Here is an 18,290-nt window from a genome sequence, read left to right as displayed (position 1 = left end):
CTTCACTAGAAATGGTTGTGGACCCGGAGGCTGTGGGCTGGACCCTGGACAGAGTAGCAGGAATAGGAGTGGCTGATTTTTGAGCACTTCCTACGTGCCAGGTGCTAAGTCTATGTGTTTACCAGCTAATTTAGTTCCCACGGTATTTATGAGGGAGGTACTATTGTTAAACCCATTTTACAGAGGAAGAAACTGTGGCTCAATGAAGTTAAGGGACTCGCCCAAGGCCAGACAACTCATGCCTAGAGCAGGGCTGCCAAGGGACAGCACGCCTGCCTTCACTGTCCCTACCGCACCAAAACAGGCTCCATCAATCTGTGCTCTCTTGTTAATCACAGGTTTGTGAGAGCCAGAGACTGGGACGAGGGGAGGGGGCATTGAACCAGGACCAAAGGAAGGACACTATGGGAGACACTTCTGCCCCTTGCATAAGGAAGGACAGATATTCTAGAGATCAGAGTGGCCCAGAGGTGAACAAGGCTACTTTGGGAGGGGATGAGCTGCCTGTCATTGGATATATGCAAGTGAAAAGACCACTCATTTTGAGGCTCTGCTAATAACAGACCCGGTACTGAGTGCCTTACGCTCAGCCATCTGGAGATCCTAATAGCTGTGTCACATAGGCACTGCTCTCCTCATTTGCAGATGAGGAAATCCAGGCTCGAGGACATTAAGTGACTCCATGAGGGCTCTGCAGATGGTTAGTGGGGAGATGTGATTCACACGCTGAGTTGTGCATCTCCAGAGCTCTGCCTGTGCCCACACGCCTCCTGAGCGCCTGCTGGGTATCCAGTACTATTCTTCTAGATGCTGACAGTCCAGCGGGGACACTCTCATACCAGTCCTGGCCCTCGTGGAGATCACACTCCAGGAAGACAATCCTGAGTGATGAGTACTAACATCGAATGCCGCGCAAGTAAGGGGAGACCAGGGTTGTTCGACACGGTCAGGGAAGGTCACTCTGAGATGGTGGCACCTGAACTAGACCTGAAAGGCAAGGAGGAGAAAGCACCATGAAGGGCTAGGAGAACAGTGCTCTGGGCAGAGGGAGCCACAGGTGCAAAGGCCCTGGGGTGGATCAGGGGAAGACTAAGACCAATGTGGGAGGAATGGCCACTGTGGACCATTTAGAACCTGACCAGCCAGAGTTGGAACTTCATTTGTCATTATTGGAGGATTTTTTAAAAGATTTTATTTATTTAATTGACAGACAGAGATCACAAGTAGGCAGAGAGGCAGACAGAGAGAGAGAGGGAAGCAGACTCCCTGCTGAGCAGAGAGCCCAATGCGGGGCTCGATCCTAGGACCCTGAGATCATGACCTGAGCTGAAGGCAGCGGCTTAACCCACTGAGCCACCCAGGTGCCCCTGGAGGATTTTTTTTTTTTTAAAGATGTATTTATTTACTTGAGAGAGCTCATGGGGAGAGGGGCAGAGGGAGAGGAAGAAACGTAAAGACTCTGTGCTGAGCATGGGACCCAACTCGGGGCTTGATCCCACAACCCTGAGATCATGACCAGAGCCAAACCCAAGAGCCAGACTCTTAACCACCTGCGCCACCCAGGAGCCCCAGGAGGAGTTTAACACAGCAGGTGCTGCAGCCACTCACGGCCGCTCATGAAAACCACCTATTAAATTTCAGGACTCTTGTAAACAGGGACCATAAACTATTAGCAGCTTGAAATCAGCCACAGTGGTAGTAGTCATGCCATGGAAATTGGGAAGTACCGCAAATCCTGGCTTTGCCCCCCAGGGCAGCCGACCATCCAACTTTTACCTGCATAGCACTGGTTTTGGGCAGAGAAGTGGGGAGGTTAAGTTTGATTTTGAAGGAGACCCCCCTGCTGGGGGAGAATGGCCTGTTGGGGACGGAGCAGCATGATGGCCAGCAAGGAAGGCCGTTGTGTTGGTCCACGTCGGAGAGAGGAAGGTTGGGACTGGGGTGGGCCAGTTAATGGATTTGAGTGATTTTGGCGGCAGAACTAATAAGCCTCATTGACCCGACCCTCTTTACTGAAGCTCACGGCGGGGAGATGGCCTGGCCAGTGGCGCTCCTGGAACGTGGGAGAGGTGTAATTTGAGTCCAGGGTCTGTGGGTACCCTGGGGTCATGACCAAAGTCTCAGTGCTCCCTGCTAGGAGGGAGCTGCCCCAGAGATGGTCTCAGAGCGTCTGAGGACCTGCTGGGGTAATTCCCCCCGCTCGGGGACCTGGACCTCGCCCTGGTGTCGGGCAAGGAGGAGGGCAGAAGCCAGGCTGGGGGCCTCAGAAGCGGGGCTGTCATCGCCCTGCTTTCCGGGCCCTGGGCTTCTCTGGCTCTCTGCCTCCTCAGTACCTCGGCCGGGAGGCAGCGGATAGGAACAGAGCTCTGAGATCCCATCTCCGTGAGGGCGTGGGATGCTAAGCAGTGCGGGGTCTTGGCAAAATGCAGGCAGAATAGGTCATGCCTTTCTTCCTTGCACCCACCTTCACCCACAGCCCCCGCAACCCCTGCTTACAGCCATGCCCAGGCTTCACTCACACTTCACCCCTTCCCTGAAGTCACTTAGGCCAGCCAACCCCAGAAGCAAGGCTGTTAGCCAGGGTCCTGGGCTAGGGGGTCCCCACCACTGTAACCTGAAGGGAGTGAGGAGGGAGGGACAGGAATCAAAACGAAGACTGACTGAAGGCCAGCTCTGGGCCAGGCTCTGGGCTGCTCGCTGTCCTCAGAGTTACGGTGGCAGAGAAGTTTCCCCTCACCTCTTGCCCCTAAAATAAGGCCCACATAGACTTTCTTCTGTACACATGCTCCCACACACACAGAGATTTTTTAAAATAAAAAATAGATGAGGTTAAGCATTCTATGCGGATTATATCATTTTATAATAGGTACAGTAATGGTCTCCACTTTACATTTACTTAATCTTTTTTATTTTTTCATTTTTACTTTTTAAAGATTTTATTTATTTATTTGACAGAGACAGAGAGAGAGGGAACACAAGCAGGGGGAGTGGGAGAGGGAAAAGCAGGCTCCCACTGAGCCAAGAGCCTGATGTGCGTCCTGATCCCAGGACCCTGGGATCATGACCTGAGCCAAAGGCAGACGCTCAACCAACTAAGCCACCCAGGGGCCTCCTTATTTACCTTTTTAAAAATATTTTATTTATTTTAAGAGAGACTGAGTGCGTGCATGACACCGGGTTGGGAAGCAGGGCAGAGAGATATGGAGGGAGAGAATCTCAAGCAGATTCCATGCTGAGTGTGGAACCTGATGGGAGGTTCAAACTCAGGACCCCGAGGATCATGACCTTAGCTTAAATCAAGAGTCAGATGCTCAACGAACTGAGCCACCCAGGTGCCTCTGCATGTCCCATTTAAACCGGAGGCTCAGAGAGGTTATGCACTTTTCCTAAGGTCACACAGGCGGTACCCCTGCTTGGCTGCACAGCCTCACTCTGCGTCCTAAGCATCGCCTACATCTGGCCAAGAGCTGGCCTTGTCCCCCTTGGGGACATTTGGGGTTGCAGGCCAGGCAGGGTTGGAACTCTGGGCCAGAGGCCTGATCTGGCTATCCATTTGGCTGCACTGGGAGATGCAAGCCCTGGGGTAAAATTCCAGCCCCAGGAGTCCTTGTTAAGGCTTAAAAACATGGGGCTCTATTGCCATTTAATTGTGGCTCTGCCCTTGAAGTGCACCCCCAGGTTTCAAGATTCTCAGCTGCCTGGAATAGATAGCCTTGTCCTGGATTTACCTCCCCGACAGCCCAGGGGAGAGAGGAAATCGGGGGGATTCTGAGACTTGACCCCTCACCAGCTGCATCCCCCAGCCTTCCTCCACCTGGATCTTCTTATCTGGTCTAAAGCTCCTCGAAGCCTCCAATTTTTCCCCTCATCAAGGAAGCGAGGCTGGGGGGACGAGGTCTGAAGCTTGCTGGGTGAGGGTAGGGGTGGGGAGAAGAAGAGGAAGAGTCAGAGTCCAGCAGAGGCTCTGAGGCAGGCTAAAGGGTAGAGTTTGGAAGGGACCGGGGTAGAGTTAACAGATTCTGGAATCTCTAGGCAGGAGTTCAAATCCCTGCAGAGCAGCTTGGCCCTGGGCCCATGCTCAGAAGAGTCCATTACCATGTTTTTGTGTTCTCACTGCTGTCTTGAAATTCTTAATTTTTAAAATCAGGAGCACCTCACTTTCAGGTCACACTAGGCTCCATGAATTGCGGAGCCAATCCTGCCACCAGAGATTAGCCCGGCGCCTTGGCAAGTTCCTTTGCCCCGTAGATGCTCAGGGTTCTCCTCTGCAAAATGGGGCCGTGCTTCCACGAACTTGGAGGAACTTCTCAAGAAGTAGAGAGAGACTGCAGGTAAAGCGCCAGGCAGCAGGAGATGATCGCGGCCAGTCCCGTATCGCAGACAGTCGCTCTTCAGGCCTGGTAGGGAGACGGATTTCCAGAACTGCCACAGTTTGTCTCCCAGCCTGGGGGGGTGGGGGTGTGTGGGACCCTTGAGGCCAAAAATAAAATCCTTACTGGGAAGTAATTTGCTCCACCAACCCCACAACCCCCTGCCTGCGGCCATACTGGGTCCAGAGGTTTAGGGCTGAAACGAGATGGAGATGTGGTCCTAGGGTTTTTGAGCCCAGAGAGAGAGGAGGTCTGACCAGGCGGCTCCTGCGTCTGCCCAGGGCTCAGGGGCGGGGGGTGGGGGGGGTGGGGGGGGCGCAGGCATCTGCCCTTGACAGAGGCACTAATGGGGTCTCTCTGGGAGCAGCCCCCCTCACCCTATGTGCCCGCTTGTGGGATGCCCACGGGATCAGCATCCGAGTCCCCGCAGCCCACCCTCCCAGACTTTCTAGATTAACAGCTCAGCTCACCAGTTTCCCAACAGCAAGGCCTCAGGCAAGTTTCTCTCTGGGCCTCAGTTTCCCCACTGGGGAAGAACCGCTTGGCCTTGTGGCATGCTGCCTGACATTGAGCCCTGCATGGACAGCACTTAGAAGTGTCCTGACAATACTCACCCCCACTCTGAGCCCCAAATGATGGGCACCAAAATGCCCATCTGACCAGGCCACTCCTTCAGCGGAGCCCAGACTCCCCGGGGCCTCCCTGGGCCTCCGTGTCCTGCGCACCCGCTCGCCACCCACTTCCCAGCCTCCAGCCAAAAGGCCCAGGATTTGCTCTGGGAAACTTGCAGCCCCCAAAGCAGCGCCTATGATGTGACTGTCCGTCAAGCTGAGGGGCGGGCACATGACGAGGCTCAGCCAATCGGGTGCCTTCTCTGAGGCCCTTGCTTCTTGGGTATGAAGGCGCTGATGGCAAGGGGTAGGGGAGCGTCCGTTTTGGGAAGTATCCCCGATTTCCCTCTGCCTGAGCTGCCCTGGGCCCTTGGGCTCCACGGGCCTGGGTCTTCGGATCTTCTGTTCTGTGGCCTCCCTGGTACCTGCCCCGCGCCGTCGTTGCCCGGAGCCTGTTAGCTTCCGTCGCAGGCACGCGGAGAGCCCGGCCCGTACACCTGGACGGCTTCTCCGGTGGCAGCCACACCACCCTCTCCCTGACCTTCTCCTCTAAGCATCTGTCTGTAGCTCCCACCGCCACGGATGCTGTTTTGTGCCTCTGAACTTTCCCAGCTGTTTCTCCGCCGGAATGACCGTTCCCGGCTCCTTTTTTTTTTTTTTTTTTTTAAAAGATATTTATTTATTTATTTATTTGACAGAGAGAAATCACAAGTAGATGGAGAGGCAGGCAGAGAGAGAGAGATGGAAGCAGGCTCCCCGCCGAGCAGAGAGCCCGATGCGGGACTCGATCCCAGGACCCTGAGATCATGACCTGAGCCGAAGGCAGCGGCTTAACCCACTGAGCCACCCAGGCGCCCCTCCCGGCTCCTTTTTATCCTCAGGGACCACCTCCAGCATTGTCAACTCGGCGAGGACTTCCTCCAGCCCTCCTGCCCCTCCCCAGGCAGGTTCGGACTCTGGACGACCTTGGACCGCAGACCTCTGTGGGTACCGGCTGTCCCCACGCACGAACGCGGGGCCCGAACCTTCCTGCCTCTGCTGAAGCTCCTCAAATGTTCCAGAGGTTCTAGGACCGTGGAGGACCGACAGAGACAGCTCCCTTGAGACCTGCTCAGGGACTCCTGGGCCGGCAGGGACTGGCTCCGTTGCCCGCTGATGTGTGCCCCCGCACAGGTCCCTATCCCCGCCCCTGCCCAGGGCCCTTTCAGCTGTGGCCCCAGGTCCTGGCGCTGCCTTAGTCTCTGCTCCAGCCCGGGCCCCAGGCTCCTCCCTCAGCCTTTGCCCTCACCCTGCTCCCTCCCTTCCCCCAGCATTCTTCTCAGTGAACCCCATCCTCTAGCGGTGACTCCCCAGGCTGCCCTCTGTGGAGGCCCTGACTCTGACCCATCGGGGGCCTTTGCTGGGGGAAGGCCTGGACAGCTAGTTGGGGCATCAGGGGTGGACAGCGGGCCCAGATGCCCCAAAGGCCACAGGCCCACAGACTCCAACAGCAGGTACCAGGGCCAAGCCATAAGGTAGGGGCAGGTCCCAGGTTGAGGACCTGAAGCCTCTTTCACCTTGCCCCCTCCCCTGCCCTGGGCCAGGTGTGGTTCTGAGCCACTGGCAGAGCTGAATCCGAATGGGTTGCTGAGTGCCCTCACTGGGGAAGGCCACAAGCTCTAGACGCCCATTCTCAGGTAGAAGGAAGTAACAGGGACACGCCAGTGGGATCTGGGGAGCCCACCAAGTAAGGGTCTTAAGAATGACCAACCTGAAAGAAAGGACAAAAAATAGCTCGAGTCCCTCCTGGGGTCACCAATGCCTCTCCCCCTTGTCTTTGGGAACTGAACCAAGGAGGCAGGTTTAGGCCACAGAGTAGGTGGCTCTTTACCCACAGGTGGGTCCTGCAATGGACAAAGACCAGTATTATGACGTCACGGCCCAGTGGCCATGGCTTGGAGCTCCTGGATCCTTGAGGGAGTCATCTGGGCCCCCTCCTCCTTCCCCACGCTGCCTATACCCCAGAGTCGTGCTCAGGGCTGGAAAGGCCCAACACGAAGCCCTGCCCCTTCTCTCCCTGCTCTGACCCCTGTGCTGCGGCTGGTCCAGCAGATGGCCAGTGAATGTCAGGCTTAGGGAGACATTCTTCTCCTTTGGGCCATAACTGGGAACAACAAGTCTTAGGCAGATGGTCCAGGAGCTCTTCACAAGGCCTCGTGGAAACTACCAGTTACCTAGGCCACCTTCCCAGCGTGACCATGAGCTCATTCAAAGTGTCTGTCTCAGCCTCTACTCTCCTTTGATGAGTTCTCTACATGCTCAGATTATGTGATGTCACTGAAGGCAAAAATGGGTGGAGGGCGGGTGGATAGGAGAGGCCACCAAGGTGTCCCCTCCCTGTGCACACTGTCTTCCGAGCAGGACCCAGCCCTGACTCTGGGACTCTCTCCGGCACCTGTTGGAAGACCCCAGACGTCGGCTTCAAGGAGCCTCAGGATCCAGCCCCGCTGTGTGACCCTGAGCTGGTCACAGACCCCTTCTGAGCCTCTGTTTCCTTTTCCACGAACTGGGAACGTGACTGGCTTCTGGGGGGCCATTGGGAAGGTCGGGAGAGAGAGTGCTGACCAGTCTTCCCTCCTAGCCCACGTGCCCCTCATCCTCCTGTGCAGCCAGAGTGGTGAGGGGCGATGCTGGTGGCCATGGACACCAGCCAGGGGGCTGGCCCGAGCATTGCCAGTGACAAGGACAGGGACCTGCAGGAGCTGTTGCAGGAACTCGGCCAGCTCCAGGCAAAGTACGAGAGATCTCAGGCCCCACTGGGCCCCGGCCCCATGCCCAGCAGTGCCCACACTGGGCTAGGTGGCTGGGGCTGAGCGAACAGCAGGGCCAGTCAGGGAAGGGACAAGGCGGGGAGCAATCCCTGGAAACAGGAGGGGCATCAGTGGGGAGGGGGTGGGGGCTTGGCTCTGGTCCTTCGAGCTCAGATCTTGGGCCCTCCCCGGCCCACTCTGGGCTTAGTCTCCCATCCCAGAAGCAGGGCTGTGGGGAGCTGGGGAGCCACCCCTGCACCTGTCAGTTCAGGCCCTCTGGTTCAGTCAACCAGTGAAGCTGTCAGCTCCCTTCACCCGCCTCATGGGGTAACCCTGGTCCTCACCCCTGGGGCTTTTATGGGGCAGCCTCTCAGTTTCGGGCTGCCCCATAAAAGCCTGAATTAGATGCAAAGGCTGTGGCTGTGAGCGAGTTTGTGGAGCAAAGTTCCAAGCCTCCCATCAGATCCTGTCAGGGCTTCCGACCCCACTAAGGTTTAGCCCCGTGGTGTGCAGGGTCCACACGATATTTGTAGGGAAACATGGCTTCTTCCTGCCTTTTCCAGGACCATATGGATGAGAAAGTGAGGCCCGAGAGGCGGAGAGGCCTGCCCTGGGTCCCCGAGCAGTCATTCAGAAAGCGCACCGCAGTCCCTGGAAGCGCTGCCTCTGACTGGGGCAGGTCCCACTCTGCCTCCGCCCTTGACCACTGACTTGACTGGGCACAGAGCAGGCGACAGACTGGAGACTCAGCTTGCTCAGGGGCTCGCCCGAGAGTCAACCGTGACTGGGCGGCGGCACATGGTTGTCTCCCCTCTGGGGGTGCTGGGGTCCCCAGTATCTCCTTGCTATGTGCTGGGGGCCCCACACATGGTCCCGGCCAGCCCAGCCAGGGGGCAGGGAGGGATGACGTTACTGTTGCTACAGATGGGCTAGCCAAGGGCAGAGCAGAAGCACCTGGCCAGGTCACCAGCTGGTGGCTGTGGGGAGAGGGGGACTCAGACCAGCCTCTAAGGGAGGATCCGTAGGACCCCATCCCACACCAGAAAGACTAGACTCCCCTCTCCCTGGTGCTCCTTCCTCGTGCCCTATCATGGCAGTTCTTTGAACTGCTTGTGGCTCAGTTTCTCATCAGGACATGGGGTGGGGAAGCTTAAGTCAGCGGCCCACTGATGGGGGTAGGGGTGGCGGGACCGTCCAGTGCAGCTCTGAGCCGGAGATCCACGCAGAATGGCCTTGCAAGAGGTCATGACCTCAGGGACTCTAAACCATGTCTTGCTGTCCCTGAAATGTCTCTGCAGGCAGAGGAAGCTGAAGAGAGAGGTCGAGAAGCACAAGCTTTTTGAAGACTATCTGATTAAGGTCCTTGAGATAATCCCTAAGGGTATGTACGTCCGTTCGGTTTGTCTCAGCTGCCACCTCCCAGCCTTGGGACTAGGGCGCGGTGTGAGACTTGACCTCATCTGCAGGAGGAGGACCCACAAAAGCCGATGCCGCAGGGGTATGAAAGGGGACAGGTGCCAAGCGAGCCTGCCTGTGAACCCCGGTGCCACCAGAGCCACTAGTGTGGCCGGCGAAAATTCTCGAGGTCCTGGTCTTTTCCTTCCTTCCTCCCTTCCTCTTTATCTACCTACCTTCCTTCTTTCCTTCCTTTCTTTTTAAATATTTTATATATTTGACAGAGAAGGAGAGAGCACAAGCAGGGGGAGAAGCAGGAGAGGGAGAAGCAGGCTCTCCGTAGAGCAGGGCTTGATCCCAGGACCTTGGCATCATGATCTGAGCAGAAGGCAGTTGCTTAACTGACTGAGGCCCCCAGGTGTCCCCAAGGTCCTGGTTTCTTGATCTGTACAAGGGGAACAGGACCCATTATGTAGATCAGATGAACTCATCCTTCATGAGCCTGTAGCCCAGTGCCCGGCATTCAGCTAACACCCAGTCCATGACAGCTAGGATTGCTATTATTTTGTGTGTCTTTGGTTTTGTGTTTTTGTTTGTTTGTTTGTTTTGCTATTATCAGCTAAAATTACACAGACACCAGAAATGGCCTTTGTGTTTTGTTCTATCATGATTAGTACCAGAGCCTCTTTGTTGTCAGTGCCAGAAGCGTTTTAGGAAAAGGAAGGCAATCAAACATGTATTTTAATCATCATTATCTCAACATCATCAATAATAAGAATAATTCTTACCATTTATTAACTATCACCATTTAATAATGACTATTAACTAACTTTGTGCTCACCTCTTTGGAAAATTTTTTTACCCCTCTGTGTGAGCTTCTGAGAATTGTGTTACCTAGGCTCAGAGAGGTTAAGGAACGTGCCTAAAATGCCCAGCCAGGAAGTGGTGAGGCTGGGTCTCAGACTCTGGCCTGACTTCAGGGCCCCTGCACTGAATGCTGTGCAGTGACGAGAGGCCCCCCAAACTGTTCTGGATATCAGGGAAGGCTTCAAGGAAGAGGTGGCCTCTCATGGGGCTCCAGCGAGTTCAGCAATGGGGAACAGCATTGCAGGAAGAGGGAACAGCACACAGCCCTGCAGGGTGAACTTGGGCATGGTGCGTTCCAGTGTGCTGCAGCACCAGAACTTGGCAGGGGCTGCTGGGAGATGTGACTGGAAGGTTGAGTAGCACCAAAAAGTTTTGAGCACCAAGCTAAGGAAGGGTGAAGGCTCCAGGTCCTTGGAGACCATCTCTTGTCTCACTGGGGATCTTGGCTCCAGAATCTGGGTTCTTGGCTGGTAAGGCACCTTTCAAATGTTAATGCATCTCTTGTACAGGCAGGCGGTGGGTGAGGGCCAGTTGCTGGACCCATCCTGCTGTCCTGGGCTAAGCCCTGCACGGGCTCTTTTGGCACCTCTCATCTGTGGGGCTGCCGCTGGAATTGCAGGGCCTCTGCAGAAGTCCCCCCTCCGACACATTGGTGGCATCGCCAGGGCAGGGGACAGGTGAGGGCTGGGCTCTCTGCATCTGCTTATCCCACCACGGCATTGTCTCCCTAGGCCACAATGAAGGGGAAGAGCCAGAGGGGCCAGACAAGGCCCTGGTGGGGGCCATGGTGGAGCACTATGGGCAGCTCTTCACGATCAGCCAGGACATCCAGGAGTATCTGGAAGCCTTCTCCAAGATGTGCCAGGTCTTCCACCAGAGGCTGGAATCTCTCGAGGAGAGCCACAGGGCTCTTATCCCGGTAACAGCTATCTGCAGTCTGGTCTGTTGCCCTTAGCCCATAGGACTGGGGGCAGGGGAGCCCCCCTTCCCTCTGCACCTCCAGGGGAAGGCTCGGAGCAGGGGTGGGCTGCTGGGAGGGTCTGGGTGGCGCTGTCTCTCCAGAGCCTTGCTCTGGATCCCTTTCTCTCCCGTTGTGCTGGTTGACTCGGGGTCTTTCCTGAAGCTTCGCTTATGTTCAAAAGGTGTTCTTGGTGGGAGAAAAGACACGAATTCTAGACTCAAACAGACCGGGTTCCAATTACACGTCAGTCTCTGACTAGCTGCATGACCCCGGGCAAGGGTGGCCCCTCTCTGAGCTTCAGCTTCTCTACCTGTCCAATGGCGATGCAACCTAGCTCAAAGGTTGTGACACGACCCGGAAAGGTGCCCAAGTGCCCCAAGAAGTCACTAATCTTTCCTTTTTGGTTAATCTTATAATAAACAGAACTTCGGCCAGGAGGTCCGGGCACTGCCCTCCAGCCAGGAGAAAGTGCCCAGGCAAAGGCCTGGCTGGATGAATTTGCATCCTGGGGCCTGAGGGCTGGGAGGGGAAGGGGACCTGGATAGGAAGGCTGAGGGTGAGTTGATTCTTGCAAAGGACCATCGCGTGATGTTTGCATAGAGTCTCTGCCCCCTAGTGGCCGCACTGAAAACCTACACCACCCTGCACCTTTTTCCCCTCTGGAGAGCCAGACCATTTAGGATTGGGCAGGACAGGGGTAGCCTCAGTTTACCTGCTTTATCTCATTTAAATCTCATGCCAGCACCTAGAGCTAAGTGCTTTAATTCCTAGGGCTGAGACAAGGGGGGATGAGCCAGGTGACATTCAGGTGCTGATTGGAGCCCATCTTTAATATTTTAAAATATTTTAATATTTTAAAATTACAAAATTTTAATATTTTGTCCATCGTGGATACTATTAACTTTGATTTTCTAAAAACATTGGATTAAGATATTATTTATCTTAATTAATTTGTCTTCATTTTAAGCATACGCTGAGTGTTCCTAACCGCCTTAAATTTCACATCTTAGACCCAATTGCACTCTTATGCCCACTTTCCATGGGAGATTAAGATGCGGAGAAGTGAGGACACCTGCATATGTCCCGTGCTGAACTGAAGCCCCATGGGGCCTCGTCAGGGTGCAGCCAACACAGCAGGAGCAGGCTGGGCCACAAGAGGCTGTCCACTGCCTTGCTCCACATGCCCTCCCAGCAGCCTCCCGGGCCCGCAAGGGCACAGACTCTTGGCTCTGATTACTGGAGGAAAAGGGGCTCTGGGGGCCATGAGTCAACATTCAAACCTCAGTCAGCCTGGACATGCCTTTTCGGGCCTTTCCTGGTACCTTGAACAGCTGGGAGGCCCAGAACTTTCCCCTCCACCCGCCCCTACCCTGGCTGAGCACCCTCCTCCCCGCCCCCCCCCCCCGCTGGGGCTGTGAGCACCTCTGGACCAGGCCCAGGGCAGACGCCCCAGCAGAGTTTGCTGCACCGGGTGACACGCCTCTCCCATCACAGACCCTCAAGATTCGGCTGTGTCAGCTGCAGAAGCGATGTCATCATGAGTGGAAGCTGTGGGGGTTGGGACACCGTGTCACCTCCCAGAAGGACATGGACAGCTATAATGTGAGTCTGATCTGCGGGATGGGGGTGAGGGCAGGGCTGAGGGCTGCTGTCTCCTCAGTAAGCATCACCCCCCACAAACTCACACCCCTGACACTCACACTCCCCCCGCCACACACACACACTCACACCCCTGACAAGAACCAGAACTGGGATCCCCAGCCCAGTCCCAGGGCTTGGCATAAACTGGGTGCTTGCCCAGTCCTTCTGTAATGCCTGTGGTTAATAACAGAACAGTGGCATTTAAGTGAGTGATTACTAGGCACTATCTTCAGTAATTCCTACGTCTCCAGTCGTCCACTGTCCACAGGCAGTGCTTGGCCTCCTAACCCAGGACAGACCTCATCCGGGACAGGCACTCTTAAATGTTGGCGGATCCTTACCTGTGTCTATTTCACAGATAAGAAAAGTAATGTTCAGAAAGAGTAAGTCATGGCCAAAGTCCACAACCAGGGGCCAGGATTTCTGGGCTTAAGCCCTTGAGCTATTCCTTCCTGGCCTTTGGAATAGGGACTGGTTAACCTCTGGCCCCTGGGTCCTCACTAAAACCAGAGCCTCTGACCCCCCCACCCACAGGGGCTGCGGGGAAGACACCAGGACCAAGGCCCAGACAGAGTGTGGCCAGCAAATGCAGGGCCTTCTCAGTCTCCAGGGGATCCTAATTTGGAAGACATGAGGGTTGGGATCTACACGTTGTTGACTTTCAGCCAAGGGGGTTAGCGAGGGAGTAGACTGGCTACTGTTTATCTAGCCCCTTCTGGATCTTTCTCTTTAAGGTGGAAAGCAAGACCACCACCACTGGCCACAACCCTGAAGATCTTAAGTCTAGGACTCTGGGGCTGCCCAGAGTGAGGGGCTCCGGGTTCCCTCATGACCCTTCCCAGGCTCTGCCCCTGGTGTGGCCCGCAGGGGTCTCTAGCCAGGAGGACCCTCTGGGAAGTTGGTTCAATGTCCCTCATGGCAGGGGAGGATGCTCAGGCCCTGGAGTTGGGGGACGCAAGCAAGGCCCTCTGGGAGTGGGGCACAGAGCAGGCTGAGAAGGTGGCTTTTCCGGCCCGAGTAAGCTGGGGATTGGGGGGCAGGGGATGCTAGGATAGGACCAGAACCTCGTCATCCTCCACCTTCTCCTCCTGCAGAACGAGCTGCTCAACAACCTGCAAAGGATCATCAACAATATGGTCCGGCAGTGCTCCGCCTCCGCCCACCGCTCCGCCTCCGCCCACCGCGCACCTGAGAGCATGGGCCTCTTCTCGAAGCTCGACCTGATTCAGGTAAGACCTCCCTGCCGCCCCAAGCTGGTGTCAAACCTCAGCCCTTCCTGAGCCGCAGCTCATGGTGCATTCATGTTTAGCTCCCGTGAGCCCGTCCATCCGTGGCTATGCAGGCTCCTGGGGCAGTGAGTCTTGGGGTGTCTGTTAGTCGCTCAACAAACTTGGAACAAGTTCCCATTTGATGCAGGATCGGAGGCAGCTGTAACGGAACTCCTAGCTCTGCCTGGTCTTTCTTTGTGGCCCCACCCCGGCATGTGTCACACACACACACACACACACACACACGCAGTCACACGGACGTTCATGTGCTCTCTACATGCCTAACGTTACACATGACAAACCCGCAGACACAGAGATGCCCATGGGTGTGGTCACACATTCACACCTGCATGCACTCTGGGAGGACACATTTTAATGACCAAGGGAGCCTCTTCAGTGGAAGCCTCAGACTCTGGGTCAAGTCCCCTGAGCTTCCCCTTTTCACTGACCCTCCCCCCGCCCCGGAACCAGCCCCCACCCGTCAGACGCCGATGCTGCAGTACAGAGAGTGTGTCGGCAGACTGGCTTCTACTGACCACGGAGCACGTCTTCATTCTTTTCTTTTCTTTTTTTTTTTTTAAGATTTTATTTATTTATTTGACAGACAGAGATCACAAGCAGGCAGAGGGGCAGGCAGAGAGAGAGAGGAGAAAGCAGGCTCCCTGCGGAGCAGAGAGCCCAATGCGGGGCTCGATCCCAGGACCCTGAGATCATGACCTGAGCTAAAGGCAGAGGCTTAACCCACTGAGCCACCCAGGTGCTCCCTTTCTTTTCAATAATATCTTTACTGGGACACAATTCCCGTGCCATAACATCTTCCCTCTTAAAGCATACACTTTCAGATTTTCAGTTCAGTCAGACCCCGGCAACCGTCACTGCTGTCCAGAAGAGCTCTTCACCCCAAAAAGATACATTCTACATCTGGTTTCTTTCCTTTAGCATAATGATTTCAAGGTCGATCCACGTCATAGAATGAATCCATTCTTCATTCCTTTTTAGGGCTAGATAATACGCCGCTGTGTGGACCAGTGGATCTACTGATGGGCCTTTGGGTTGTTTCTGGGTTTTTTGGCTGCTGTGAATAACGCCGCTGTGAGCATTCACGTATGGGTTTTAGCATGGACATGTATGTTCCGTTATCTTGGCTAGATACCTCGGAGTGGAATCGCTGAGTCGTATGGTAACTGTATATTTGACATTTTGGGAAACTGCCAAACTGTTTTCAGAGTGGCTGCGAGATCCCACGACCCCACGATCAGTGTGCGGGGGTTCCACTTCCTCCACATCCGGTCCACACGCGGTGTGGTCTGTCTTTTGTAACTCAGCCATCCCGTGGGGTGTGAAGTCGTATCTCACTGGGGTTTCGCTTTGCAAGCCACTGGCGACTGATGACGCTGAGTGTCTTACACGCGCTTATTGGCTGTTTAAACCTCTTCTTTGAAGAAACATCTACTCAAATCTGTTGCCTATTTCTAAATCAGATTATTTGGGTTTTTTAAAAATTGTTGTGTTCTAAGATGTATTCTAGGTAGAAGTCCCTTATCAGATATATGTGTTTGCAAATATTTTCTCCCTTTCTGTGGGTTGTCTTTTCATTTGATAGTGTTCTTTGAAGAACAAGAGCTTTTAATTTGGATGAAATCCAGCTGAGCTCTTTTCTTCCCTTGGGCTATTTGTCCTTAGCACAACACATCACATTGCAAAAACTATTATCCCAAGTCACTAAGATTGACACCTAAACTTTCTAATAAGAGATGTATAGTTTTTGCTCTAATATTTAGGATTATGATCCATTTTTAGTTAACTTGTGTATACAGTATGGGATATAGGGTCTGATTTCATTCTTTTGCATAAAGATGTTCCATAGTCCCCGTACCATCTATTGGGGAAAAACCCGCTATCTTTCCCCCTTGAACTGTCTCCTCTCACTTGTGACAAATCAATTGCCTACAAACGTGAAGGTGAATTTCCGGACCCTCAATTCTATTGCATTGGTCTGGATGTCTATCCTATGCCAATATCACAGTGTCTCAATTACTGGAGCTTTGTAATGATTTGTAATTTTGAAATGAGGAGATGGGAGTCCTCCAACTTTGCTCTTTTTTTGAGGTGGCTTGACTCTTCTAACGGGGCGTGTTTGGATCATGCGAAGCATCACCACGAAGCTCCGTGGCCGGGTGGGTTTCAGGCATGGTGTGACCCGAGGCTCCCTGGATCAGCCAGGACTCACCCTCTCCACGCTCTGCTGTGGGCCATCCTCAATACTGGCCTCGCTCTAGGTCACAGCTAGCTCTCCTTACTTGAGGCAGGCTCAGGGGGGACGTCCAAACACAAGATGCTCCTTTCCTCTGGAACACCAAAGGGGCGAGTCCCTGCCCCGGGGTTGCTGTGGCAACAGCCCACAGTCGGAAAGCCTGCCTCTCTGTTGGAGGACTCCTCAGGAGCTCTCAGACAGCGTCAGGGCTGCTCCGCGGCATGGCTCCAGGGACACCATTCACGTTGTTGGCATCCCCAGGGGCACAACTCATGTTATTCATATTCACGTTGTGATATGGTTTCGTTTTCAATAAGGGCACATTTGTCTAAATAGTCACACTGAGTTAATTTCATCTTCCTCCCGAGAAAAAGGAAGAAATTACACGGTGATGTCAGGGGGTGCCGGGGGTCTCCTGCAACAATCACTCAACCAAGACTTACTGAATCGCCCACATGTGCTCAGCATTGTGCGAAGTAAAGAGCTGGAGGTGGAAATGAATGCCTCTCAGAGAGGGAGCCAGGGGGCAGACAGGGTGGGCTTCCCGGAGGAAGTAGTGAAAAGAGACTAGCAACTGCAATCAGGAAGCCACAGCAGGACTTGGACTTTGCCAGCTTTGCCAGCCCTGGGCTGTGCAGCTCCAGGCAAGTTACTTAACCTCTCTGAGCCTCAGTTTGCACATTGGCTAAGAGTCACTGATACCACCTCCTTTGCAAGGCACTCGAGAGAGTTAATGGAAGTGTAGGTAGCCTCCGAGGGTGCTTTGGTCCTTGGGAAGGGGATGCCAAAGCACCGGAAGGTGAGAGAAATTTCTTTTTCCTCCCAGGAATTTATGTTGGACAAAATGGAGACAGTGAAATTTATCTCTCTGCTCATGGAACCCAGAGTATGCTGGTCAGGGGACCGTCTCAAGAACCACAGAAGATACTCCAGCTCCTTCAGGAAATGCCCAAGGAATCAAGATTCGGTCCCCAGAACTCCCCATCCAGGCACCCAGACTTCGGAGCGCTCCAGCTTGAGCTGAGCCAGCCAGCGGCCACGCATGCCCCGCCAGCATCAAGACGATCTTCCTTCATGTCCAGCCTCTTTTTCTCACCACAGCGCCCCCGCCAAGGGGGTGGGAGGCCGTCTGGGGGTGGGGGCACTGTTCCCCATCTTGGGGGATTAGCAGGCGTGGAGGCTAGGACTGGGGGAAAGAGAAGCGGGTTCCTGGGTTGCAAGCGGCAGTCAGGTTGGAGGTCCCGGGTTGGAGGCCACATGCTCACAGACAGCAGCGGATTTGTCTGAGAACTTGGGATCGATGTCTAGCTTTTACGAACATCTGAATCACAGGAACTCTCCTACGAGCCACCCAGGGCTGTAGGAGGCATGGGAACTCACCTCACTCACAGCTGATTGGGGAGCATGGCAGACCGGGGAGCACAGCAGGCTGAGGCTACTGGGTTTGTCTCTTGGGGGCGTCTCGTCACTGGTTCTCAGAAGCTGGATACTGAGTCCGACCTCCTGCCTTCCCGAGGGTCCCAGAGCTGCCGGCAACGAATGCTGCTCCCAGAGACACCTTAGCCAGGCGAAGCCCCTCTCCAGGCTGCTTTGCCACCTGCAAGATTGGGTGACAGTGTGTCTAAGGGAGACCCCTCCCCAGTCTGACATTCTTAGACCAGGGCCGGGACAGCTTGGTCTACCTGGAAGGCCCTGGTTTGGTTTTTATTGTGTCATGCGTGGAATCCTCCTAGCAACCCTACAGCCCTGGAAAGAATTCACCTCCGGAGGTCCGCATCAGTGTATCGCTTTGGGTAAAAGTTGTCGACTAAGAGCAACCAGCGAGCTGTGAACAGTGGTCTGCAAATTAACTCTGAGAGTTTCAGAAAAGATGCTGCTGTGCAGTCAACAAACACCGAGGGTTGCTTATTTCCAGCGGGGACAGGAGAGGGGACAGGAGGCTCTGAGGGAGGGAACGTGGGAGCGTGAGAAGGATTTGGCTGCAGAATCAGTGAAAGAAGTTCCGTACCCTCAGGTCCCTACAAGCAGCTTAAACAAAGAGGAAACGAGGAGGAGGGAGCATGTTTTCGAGTTCTGATCTCACAGGCCTCTCGAGCAAAGAGGACATCTCAGGTCGGGCTTGAGTTGGGTTTGA

At 54.6% G+C, this 18,290-nt stretch overlaps 1 protein-coding gene across 1 annotated transcript; it reads left to right on the top strand.

The window, feature by feature from the left end:
- The first annotated feature begins 7,647 nt into the window (after window positions 1–7,647).
- CCDC197 (coiled-coil domain containing 197) lies at window positions 7,648–17,180 on the top strand. The gene is made up of 7 exons (XM_044231472.1): window positions 7,648–7,754; window positions 9,069–9,151; window positions 10,764–10,951; window positions 12,488–12,595; window positions 13,369–13,440; window positions 13,729–13,863; window positions 16,983–17,180. The coding sequence occupies exons 1-7, from the start codon at window positions 7,648–7,650 to the stop codon at window positions 17,178–17,180; spliced, it is 891 nt and encodes a 296-aa protein (XP_044087407.1).
- Window positions 17,181–18,290: the final 1,110 nt, after the last annotated feature.

This window comes from Neovison vison, chromosome 13 (assembly GCF_020171115.1).
Source record: "Neovison vison isolate M4711 chromosome 13, ASM_NN_V1, whole genome shotgun sequence".
In the NCBI taxonomy this organism is placed as follows: domain Eukaryota; kingdom Metazoa; phylum Chordata; class Mammalia; order Carnivora; family Mustelidae; genus Neogale; species Neogale vison.
Note: the sequence above shows the minus strand (reverse complement) of the source record. Positions and strands in the feature narration are given on the sequence as shown.

Excerpts from the sequence above, each read along its gene's own strand:
- CCDC197 (XM_044231472.1), top strand. The coding sequence starts at position 7,648 with ATGCTGGTGGCCATGGACACCAGCCAGGGGGCTGGCCCGAGCATTGCC. Across the intron at positions 10,952-12,487 it reads GCCACAGGGCTCTTATCCCG|ACCCTCAAGATTCGGCTGTG; the intron begins GTAACAGCTATC and ends CTCCCATCACAG. Across the intron at positions 13,864-16,982 it reads CGAAGCTCGACCTGATTCAG|GAATTTATGTTGGACAAAAT; the intron begins GTAAGACCTCCC and ends TTTTCCTCCCAG.